This window comes from Peromyscus eremicus, chromosome 6 (assembly GCF_949786415.1).
Source record: "Peromyscus eremicus chromosome 6, PerEre_H2_v1, whole genome shotgun sequence".
Taxonomy (NCBI): domain Eukaryota; kingdom Metazoa; phylum Chordata; class Mammalia; order Rodentia; family Cricetidae; genus Peromyscus; species Peromyscus eremicus.
This window is the reverse complement of record NC_081421.1, coordinates 64,931,155-64,941,407: the sequence shown is the minus strand read 5'-3', so window position 1 is coordinate 64,941,407 and position 10,253 is coordinate 64,931,155. Positions and strand designations below refer to the sequence as shown.

Here is a 10,253-nt window from a genome sequence, read left to right as displayed (position 1 = left end):
CTGCAAATGAAGAACAAGTGGGAAATTTGCTTTAGTAGATTTCAAACATTATTGTAAGATATACCAGGATGCATTGTGTTGGCATTGGTGAAAAAGAAAAAGTCAGAAAAAGACATGCTGTGGCATTGTGAAATATATGTATGGTCTTCCTCTTGTTCCAGACACACAGCCTCTAGAACCCTTGGAATCTACAGAGTGATAAGGAAGTGTTTTATATGTGTGCAGGCTAATTTTATGTCAACTTGACACAAGCTAGAGTCATCTGAGAGGAAGAAACCTCATTTGAGAAAATAACCCCCATTAAGATTGCGCTATAGCCGGGCAGTGGTGACGCATGTCTTTAATCCCAGCACTCAGGAGGCAGAGGCAGGCAGATCTCTGTGAGTTTGCGGCCAACCTGGTCTGCAGAGTCAATTCCAGAATGGCCAGGGTGGTTACACAGAGAAACCTTGTCTCAACAAAAAAAAAAAAAAAAAGATTGAGCTATAGGCAAGCCTGCAAGGCATTTTCTTAATCAGTGATTGATATGGAAGGGCCCAGACCATTGTGGGCAGTGCCATACCTGGACTGGTGGTTCTGGGTGCTATAAGAAAGCAGGCTGTGTAAGCCATGATGAGCAAGCCAGTACGCAGCATCCCTCCATGGCCTCTGCATCAGCTCCTGCCTCCAGGTCCCTGCCCTGTTTGCGTTCCTGCCCTGGCTTCCTTCAATAACAGACTACTATGTGGAAGTATAAGCCAAATAAACCTTTTCTTCCCCAACTTGCTTTAGTCATGGTGTTTCATCATAGCAATAGTAACCCTAACTAGACCCAAATGTTAGATGATCGACACTTTCATCCCCCTGCCACCCTCCGGACTGAAGGCAAACTCGGTCAGTGGCTAGGGATGTAGTCAATCATAATGAAGCTTCCATACATAGCCTAAAAGGATCAGGCTCAAGCCAGGTACAGTGACACGCACCTGTAATCCCAGCACTTGGAAGAGAGAGGGAAGAGAATTGGGAATTCAACGCAGAGCCAGCCTCAACTACACAGCAAGGCCCAGGCTTCTGGGACTACATGAGACTGAATAAAATAAAACAAATAAGAGGGCTCAGATAGCTGGATCTATTAGAGGTTCCTTGTGTGTGGAGCACCCGAAGAGGACAGGAACGTGCTTTGCCCCTCCTCACGTGCCTGGCCTTCCACATCTATTCCATCCGGCTGTTCTGCCTCCTTTGTTGTATCCCCAGTGAACCAGTGCACATGGCTCTCTCTGGCTCCTTGAGTCACGCTAGCAAATGAACCAAACTCTATCTGCTACAGTGTTTCTCTCTTTTAAAAATTCAAGTTTATTTTTTAATAAGACGTGTATATGTGTTGGAGGGAGGGATGTGCAATTGAGTGCACATGCATGCAGTGGCCAGAAGAGGAGGTCAGATCCCTTGGATCCGGAGTTCAGGCTGTTGTGAGCTGCCCCCGGTGGGTGCTGGGAACCCAGTTCCAGTCCTCTGCTGAGCTATCTCTTCAAGCTGGTGTCTCTTTTTTTTTTAAATTATATTGCATTTATTTATTTGTGTGTACATATGCATGTATGTGGAAGACAGAGGTAACTTATAGGAATCAGGTCTCTCCTTCCACCATGTGGATCCTAGGAATTAAATGCAAGTCAGCAGGCTTGACAGCAAACGTCTTTACCCACTGAGCCATCTCAGCCAAATGTTTCTTTTTTCTTTTTTTTTTTTTGGTTTTTCGAGACAGGGTTTCTCTGTGTAGCTTTGCGCCTTTCCTGGAACTCACTTGGTAGCCCAGGCTGGACTCGAACTCACAGAGATCCGCCTGGCTCTGCCTCCTGAGTGCTGGGATTAAAGGCGTGAGCCACAACCACCAGGCCCAAATGTTTGTTTCTTAAACCAGGGGTTTTGTGTCGCAATTTTTATATTCTAGGTGTAGTCTATAGACTGTCTATTCTCAATATTTAATTAAAACATTTAAGAGAAAGAGATGAAGAAGAAATAGTGAAATTACATCTGAAAACAGCAGCTGATGAACTGGCCTGGGGTTAGGAGAGCTCAATCCCTCCCAGAACTCCTACTGCCGCACCTTGGTGGAGGTCCTGCAACTCTGTCCTTTTATTCGAACAGGGTTAGTAACACGCACTGCACATAATTCTTCTGGAGATGAGGCCACAGTAGGTATAGTGACACCTTGGACATGTGCAAGTACTGTAGGACATTGACACTGTGGGAAGTGGCGCTGTTTTCTTGATGTTTTCAGACGTGCTTGGCAGAGGACAAATAATGCATCCTGGGTCAGTCTCATCCCAAACCCCAACCTGGGGACCGCCCAGTTTATGGAAACATGATGCTGCTGTTCCGGCTCCATGGTTATAAGGGTGACTAGATTATGGGATTACTGCTAGTATGCAGGGGAAGGGAAGAACAGAGCCTTGACTTGAGGAAGAGGGGTAGCAGGGCCACTCCCTCTGCCCAGCCTACAGGTGTATTGTATAGTCCTAGGGCGTCTGCACGAAAGGGATCTGCTGCAAAGTCCCCCGCTCCAGGCCCCTCCTTGGAACCTAGACCATGCTCAAGAGCCAACTTGAAATCTTCTGGACGAATGAAAGTAGTCAGTCTGCACCTGACCACACCCAATTCTACCCCCTGCCTGATGCACCCACCAAAATTTCCAGTGTAAACACCTCTTCACTTTTCAATTTTCAACTATATCCCCAACGCAGACAAAAGTTTTGCTACTTGTTTTATTTCGCTTTGCTTTGCTTGCTTTTTTTTTTTTTTTCTTTTTTCTTTTTATTAAGACTGGGTCTCACTATGCAGCCCTGACTGGCTTGCAATTCGCTATGTAGACCAGGCTAGCCCCAAACTCAATAGAGATCCATCTGTCTCTGCCTCCTGGGCGCTGGCGTTAAACATGTGCGCCACCACACCCAAGGAGGAGAAGGTTTATTTAGCAGATGGACTCTGTATCTTGTGCTCCTCTCTAGCCACACACACACCAGCAGAGCCTGCCCGCCTCCCGAGGAGCCAAGCATCACCTTCCACCACCAGACTCTGCACCGGAAACAGCTCACCCTCACCCTCCAAGAGCCTCAGTCTTCTAAACCTGGAACGGGATCTGGGGGACAGGGGCTCGGATTCCCCTTGTCTTTACAGAAACCTTTTCTTTCTTGACTTGTTTGTAACAAATGTGCCTCGGATGAAATTGATTGCCGGAAACTAAACGATGCCCCCACCATGACACTCCATGAATAGTTAACTCTGCCTCCCCTCGAACAGCCCAGACTTCCTAAGCTTTGGCTCCCATCACCTGCCTCATCGCCATTGCCCTATCCTCAAAGGCTCAGAACACCAGTTAGACTTTCCTCCCGCTCCCTACCAAGCTTCTTTTCCCCTTTCCCGGGTCCCCACCTTCCAAGCCCCACCTCCCCGCCCCCGCTTCCCTATCAGCAACCTGTTCTCTGTCCACAAGAGGGCGATCACTCCGTACCCCAAAGAGTCAACAACTGGGTGTGGGCGAGGACATTAGGCGTACTTTTCCAGAGCCACCGAATAGAACCAACGCTGAGCCGGGTAGGGGGAGCTCGGCCCGGGGACCCTCTCGCTGCCCAACAGTGCGGTGAGACCAGAAGGCAACTAGAGAAGGAAGCCACTGGTGCTGTTTACTAACCTCCCACCCGATGCAAGAAAAGTCCACCTAATGCCCTGTGGTTGACTGGAGAAAGTGGGGGAGATAAGAGAAAACGGCTATGGTCTCCACATGAAGTCAAGATCTTTTCCCCTCAGGTTTTGGCCAGGATGTTGCCCAACTTGGATTAGGCATTCTGAGGAGGAATATCAGCAAACGCTATCTCCATGGCACCCAGACAAATCACAGTGTTCCCTACCCCTATGATTTAAGCCTTAATGTACACAATAGACAGTAACTCAATTGGCTATCTACTCTGATGGGAATTGCGGGCTCAGCTGGCTTCCAGGGGAGTAGCCCCATGAGTCATTCTGCAGGGACAGGCTGGGTCAATATTGACAGGAAGGCCTGAAGCTGCGTCTGGCGTGCCTAAGAACCCCAACTCTGCCTTGTTTGTGGGCACCTCATGGATCACAGGTTCATGGAGCTGCCAGCTCCTCAGGTCACCACCCTAACGAAAAGGACCCTACATGTGAAAGTAGGGACAGACTCCTGAAGTGTGCCCCACCTCCAACTGGAACACAGGCAGCTGCAGAAAACTCGGTCATGCTGGGTCCTTGGTCACCTCAGGCACCCCAGATGTGCCCTTCCCCACCCCTCCCTCATACAACACACAAACACACAGTGAAAAGGTGGATGGCCCAACCTCAGGGCCCATCTAGTACTTCCCCTCTCACCACACCCAGACCAAAGCATGTCTTCCAGGAGACGACTGGGGTCTTGCTGCCCTGCTTCTAACGGTCCCTAACTCTATGCCACACCGCAGACCCTCTCTCCTGGAGATCACTAAAGCCTTTGTTTAAGGTGGCTTTGCCTAGCCTAAAGACGCCTGGTGAGCTAGCAGACCTTGTCTGGGTAGGTCAGTGAGCTACTCTCAAAGATTAACCATGACTAAGACGGCCCAGTGATGAGTTCAGCAGCAAACCAGTAAGCAACTGGAAACCAACGGGGAGCCAGAACACAGGAGTAGACGTAACCAAAACAAAACATTTATTGTACAATTACCCACCACTGGATTTGACTGAGATAGGCGTCCAGGGGGCATTGCTACCTTCCCATTTTACTTGAGAGCTTCGTTGTAGAGCAAAGCCAAGGCCCCCAGGAAGGCGACATACTCCTGGAAGTTTACTTCCTGATCCTTGTTGTGGTCCAAGTCATCCATCAGCTTTGCAATCGCAGCATCCTGCAGCTTCTAATACATGAGAAAGAGAAGTCCACACTCAATGGTGGCCAGCACCCCAGATTCCTTACGCCTTCCCTGGAAGCCCTTGCTCATGCAAGTGTCTCTGCTCATAGTCACCAAGGATGGGCCTTCAGCTTACGTTTACCTTTGTTTAATTCTCCTCAGTCCCTGCTCCTCCCTCAGGGGATAGGACAGCAGGCTGGGAGCATGCAGGCTTCTCTCCAAGGAAGGTGAGATCAGGAACTGTGTCCACTAGGATGGATAGAGATGGGAGGGGGGAACCCGGGCAGGGGCTACTCACAGAGCCGATGGTGAGCTCCTTCTGGATCAGCTCCTTCAGCTCCTTCTTGCTCAAGGTGTGCTTGTCACCCTCCTTGCCAGAGTACTTGTGGAAGATGGCTACGAGAAGGCCAATGGCCTGATCCAGGGGGCATGCCATAATTGACCACTGGGCTAGAAGAAGCTGTTGGACGGAGGGGCTAATCAGTGCTGCTGGTAGCAAAAACTTCTCCCATCATCCCCTAAGCCGGGTGACTACATATCTGAACCAGCTAGCCTCAAGCCAACACAGGTGACAGCCCAGGGCAAGTGGGGCCAGGGGTGTAAGGATGGAGCCGACTTTGGGGTGTCTGAACACTGTCCTCCAGGGCTTCCAGGAGAGCTGGGGATTATGACTGAGCAGAGGAAGGGATGGAAGCTGCCCCTGGGCATCTCCTGACAGGGCCACACACTGCGATGGCAATGACACACACCCAGGGCAAACCCTCCCGCACCCCAGAAGAGCAGACTCGGGGAGCCGCCCCAAAGGGATGCTTTAGCTTCGGGGTTTGCCTGGAATAACCCAACTGATCCTGACTCTCCCTGCCTCCCTCGGACACAGCAGACTTAGATCCCAATGCAGACCACCCGCGGAGCCCGTAGGGGCTTAACACTCCCCGCCCCCAGCCCAGGAGCAGGTTGACCCTAGAGGGACCTAGGGCTGCCCCAGCAAGAGCTCACCGCACCGTAGACAGCAATGAGCCAAAGGAGTGGTCAAGGGGTTGGACTGTGTCGCAGTCCGGCTGGCCTTATAGCTGCCGGCATCCGGGAGGCCCGCCCAAGGAGTGCCGGCCCGCCCCAGCCCCACCCGGCGCCTGAGGCTAGCAAAACAGAACCCCAACCCCCTCAGTTTTCCACGCCTCTGCTGCCCGGACTGTCCCGGATTGGGAGTGGCATGAGGGAGCCTAGTCATCCCGGTCCAGGAAACCAAAGAAAACCGGAGACATCGGGTTTTTCCTCATTTCCATAATTCAGTTTGCCCTTCTGGCACGTGACTCGTGACTCTGGCATGTATGCTGGGCCATCTGCCAGCCACAGCACAATGTGTCCCTAAAGTTAGCATCAGTGTGAGCGGGAGTGGGAACCTCACCGATGCTGCCGCGTTCTCTAGTGGCAAGATCAGCTCTATGAAGGAAGGGAAGCAGCCAGTGGTCTACCAGATCGTCTAAGATCGCTGTTCTCAACCTTCCTAATGCTGCAACCCTTTAATACAGTTCCTCATGCTGTGGTGACCCCCTCAACCATAAAATTTCTTTCGTTGCTGCTTCATAACTGTAATTTTGCTACTGTTATGAATTGTAATGTAAATATTTGTGTTTTCCAATGGTCTTAGGCAACCCCTGTGAAAGGGTCGTTGAACCTCTCCGCAGGCTGAGAACCACTAGTTTAAGGCTTGGGATCTAGTTCTGTACGTTGATCCCAGCAGGCAGAATTTTGAGCCAACCTGAACTATAGAAAACCCTGTCTCAAAAAAAAAAGGGGGAGAGACACAGTCCAAAAGATTTCAGACACCATTCCCCCACCAAAAATAAATTTCTAACACCATCACTCGCTTCCTCACGGACACTGCCTGGAATTTCATTGTTAGAGCAGCTTACATATTAATGTGCACACAGTGGAGCCAAGCCCATCGGGCATGCTTAGTTATTCATCTTAAGTGAAAAGTTTTGAACGTTTTCTCCTGAAGAAAAGTCTTGAGAAGAGGAAGCTGGAGGAGGAGGAGGAGGAGGAGGAGGAGGAGGAGGAGGAGGAGGAGGAGGAGGAGGAGGAGGAAGAGGAGGAGGAGGCATTAACATTAGCCTCCTTAAGTCACTCAGATGTGGGAAGGGTGCTAAGTCTGTGCCTCCCTTTTTTACTGGGGCTGCCAGAGTGGCCTCCTGTGGTTTATGCTCCAAATCAGACCAGTGGGGCCGTCCCTGCACTAGTCCCCGGCCTCATTCCCAAAGCGCTTTTCCTCACTGTTTCCTCGGCATCTCTGCTGCCTGGGGAAGCATGCAAATGCCTGGGACAGCTTTGTTATTTCACAGGAGTGCAGGACAAAGCCGAGACATGTCCAACAGTGTCCACAACAAAGGATGGTCAGTGGAGTGGGGTGAAAGCCCCCACCCTTTGTCCCCACAGGCAGCCAGTGTGTGGCCTGAGGCCGAGTGGCTCAAAACACATCTGTTTGTACTCCCCTGCCTCAGCCAATGGAGACAAACCATCTCAAAACCAACACATGGAAAGGAAAAGACTTTATTTCTCTACTGGAAGAATCCATCTGTGAGAAAGAGAAAGACCAGGGGCAAAAGAGGGGCCATTCAAGAGGCTTCAGAGGACAGGACAAGGAGCTCCCGGTGAGGTGAGAGAGGACCCTGGTCACTTGTTGTCCTCTAGGAAGAAGTCATTGTAGGCCATGCACAGTGTAGTCAGGAACACGGAGTACTCCTTGAAGTCGATCTCCTGGTCGCTGTTCTTGTCCAGGCTCTTCATCAGGTTATCAATGCTGCTCTCCTTCATCTTCTGCAAGGGCCCAGGGGAAGGAGACTGCTCAGCAGCCTGGCCCCAACCCATACCTTTACCACAGGACCTGACACCAAATGGGATCACGGACCTGAGTGCTGATTCCAAATGAATTACGGTCGGAAGGCTAGTCTAGCCTTTGCTCCTGGGACATCCTCCCATCCAAAGAAAATATGATCTATAATCTATACAAATGCCTACTAAAAACAGGTTGAGTCCTGGGCTCTGCAGCCACGAGCATCATCCGAGTCCCAGACTTAGACTGCCCATATTGTAAGACCAAGCTGGGAAAGGACCCAGACATGACTATGTACTTCTCTCTAAGATCAGTACACTGGAGCTGAGAAGCCAGTATGCCCCCAGCCCCAGCCTGGCACTGGATGTCCTCCCAGTTTGGTCCCTACACCCTGGCTTCTCTAGGAAGTTCTACTTAGGGTAGAACAAGCAGGCAGACCCTGCTCTCCCTCTATTGCAATCAGTTCCAGGTCTCCCTTGGATACAGGATGTTGATACCCAGGATGCTGGAAACAGCCTCTCTGTAACATGACCCTGGTCCCCAGACTAGGCTCCTCCCCTGGGGCTCTGTCCCCTAGTAATTAGCACCTGATGGACCAGTGGCCTTTCCCTCTACCTTCCTTAACTCCAGGACAGCAGAGTGGTTTCTGGTATTGAATATATACATGCCAGGCCAGTCATGGTGGCTCTCAGGAAGCAGAGGCAGGTGGATTTCTGTGAATTGGAGGCCAGCCTGGTCAGGAGCTACAGAATGAGTTTGAGGACAACCAAGGCTATACAGAGAAACCCTGTCTCAAAAAGAAAAGAAAATGTGTATGTCGTGGTGAACTTCACGTGCCTTAGGGAAGCCACAGAGAGGCTTGGGAACAGTGACACCTGCTTTACCCCTACCCATGGACATACTCCAGGAACCTTCTTCCTGGGGAAACAATGGGATTTGGGACTTTATTGTAAAGATAAATAGGAGGTTGGTGCAGAGGCCTAGCCTGGAATTCCAGCTCAGCCTCAATGGACAAGTTCTCTGATGTATTTGAGGCTCAATTACTTTATCTTATAGACCTTCAAATTAGCCAGCCACCCCATCTAATGGGAACCAATGCACTCTCCTTCCTACCCCATGTTCATAAATTAGTCTGTTTACTTGACAACATCACTTAGGACCTTGGCTGTGCCAGGCACAGAGGAGAATCAAGAAGAATCCCTATCCTTGAGTTATACACGGCCAAACCTGGCACCCACAACCCTCAGACCCTCAAGATCCCTAACACAAACTATGCAATCCATCATCAAAGTCTCCTTTATCTGATCCTATAGGCTCCCAAAGGTAGTAGCACACCCCAGACTCACTTCCTTTCCAGTAAGACTGATTCATCCCCCAGCACAGAGGTCTAGAGCCGTGGTAGCCAGAGATGCCGACCACTTCCTCTATCTCTGGCCCTTCAGCCATCCTGCCCCTTGCTTAGGCTAGAGTACCCTGCAATAGGTGGACATCTCCCAGAAGGGGTGCTCAGAATATGTAGTGGAGTATGAGAGAATGGTCACCTACCTCTGCAAGACTCAGTTCTGTCTTGATCAACTCCTTCAGTTCTTTCCTGCTCAGGGTCAGCTTGCTCCCCTCTCTCCCTGAATATTTATGGAACGTGGTGACCATGGTGGTCAGGGCCTTCTCAAGAGGAGTCTCCATCACGATGTGCACTCTGGGGTAAGAGAGGGGACAATCACAGCACTGGAGAAGCTGGACTTGCTCCTCACCAGTCATACCCAAAGGCCCTCTTGGCAACCACCATTGACAGGAGCCCCCAGTGAGACCAAATTCCATCAACAAGAAGATCGCTGTACATATAGACAGGTTATAATGACAGCCATGACAAACACTGGCAGCCAAAGCAGTGAGAATGTCCAGCCCCCAAAGGAGGCTGTGGGCTTCCCTGATCAAGAATGCTGACCAAGAGATCCAGGAGCAAAGAGGGTACAGGACAGCCTCTTCAAAAGAACAGGATTTTTATCTTCCCCCACACAGTTTAGGTTCTGGCTTTCCAGCCACTGTTCCCACCTAGTCACCCTCCTCTTTCCAGCCTCTGAGTCACTTTAGATGAAGGAGAGGTCTCATTGTAAGGGTGTGGGGGCAAAAAAGGAGTCCAGGAGTCAGAGAGGGTTGGGGCTGAAACTGGGAGATAAGATCTCAGCAGGAAGCAGGAGAGAGGTGACTGGACTTGCCCAGTGACCTCCAGTCTACTGCCCAGAGAGTTTCACCCATTGCCTGATAGGGGCAGGGGCGGGTGGGTATGGACATGGCCAGGATCTTATGAGATATGGCTCTAGTGGTTCTAGAGCCACTCCCCAAATGAGCAGACAGCTGGAGCTTGTGGAACTCGGGCTTAAAAACCACTTCCCCTTAAAGAGGAAGGAAACAAAGCCCACAGTGGAGGCTTCTGCAGATCCTGGGGAGAACCCTGAGCTGGGTAGGAGGGTGGGGACTCCTACCCTGACTCCTATGTCCAACCCAAGAAGTTCTTGAGTTGGACTGAACCCATCATTTATCTCCTGCCA

General features: G+C 50.7%; 2 protein-coding genes across 3 annotated transcripts; both read right to left on the bottom strand.

Moving 5' to 3' along the window:
* Positions 1–4,652: 4,652 nt before the first annotated feature.
* S100a6 (S100 calcium binding protein A6) lies at positions 4,653–6,006 on the bottom strand. Of its 2 annotated transcripts, none has more exons than XM_059264826.1 (3): positions 5,873–6,006; positions 5,170–5,331; positions 4,653–4,877 (listed from the first exon to the last, which is right to left on the bottom strand). In XM_059264826.1, exons 2-3 carry the CDS (start codon positions 5,305–5,307, stop codon positions 4,746–4,748), a joined length of 270 nt encoding a protein of 89 aa, XP_059120809.1. In that variant the 5' UTR covers positions 5,308–5,331; positions 5,873–6,006; the 3' UTR covers positions 4,653–4,745. The 2 variants fall into 2 exon arrangements, with proteins under 2 accessions (XP_059120809.1, XP_059120810.1); XM_059264827.1 differs by having other exon boundaries at positions 5,868–5,999.
* Positions 6,007–7,525: 1,519 nt separating this feature from the next.
* On the bottom strand, positions 7,526–9,395 carry S100a5 (S100 calcium binding protein A5). Its single transcript, XM_059264825.1, has 2 exons — positions 9,250–9,395; positions 7,526–7,688 (listed from the first exon to the last, which is right to left on the bottom strand). The coding sequence occupies exons 1-2, from the start codon at positions 9,385–9,387 to the stop codon at positions 7,545–7,547; spliced, it is 282 nt and encodes a 93-aa protein (XP_059120808.1). The 5' UTR covers positions 9,388–9,395; the 3' UTR covers positions 7,526–7,544.
* Positions 9,396–10,253: the final 858 nt, after the last annotated feature.

Coding starts and splice junctions, on each gene's coding strand:
- S100a6 (XM_059264826.1), bottom strand. CDS start 5,307: ATGGCATGCCCCCTGGATCAGGCCATTGGCCTTCTCGTAGCCATCTTC. Junction 4,878..5,169: donor AGGAGCTCACCATCGGCTCT/GTGAGTAGCCCC, acceptor CTCATGTATTAG/AAGCTGCAGGATGCTGCGAT.
- S100a5 (XM_059264825.1), bottom strand. CDS start 9,387: ATGGAGACTCCTCTTGAGAAGGCCCTGACCACCATGGTCACCACGTTC. Junction 7,689..9,249: donor CAGAACTGAGTCTTGCAGAG/GTAGGTGACCAT, acceptor GGGCCCTTGCAG/AAGATGAAGGAGAGCAGCAT.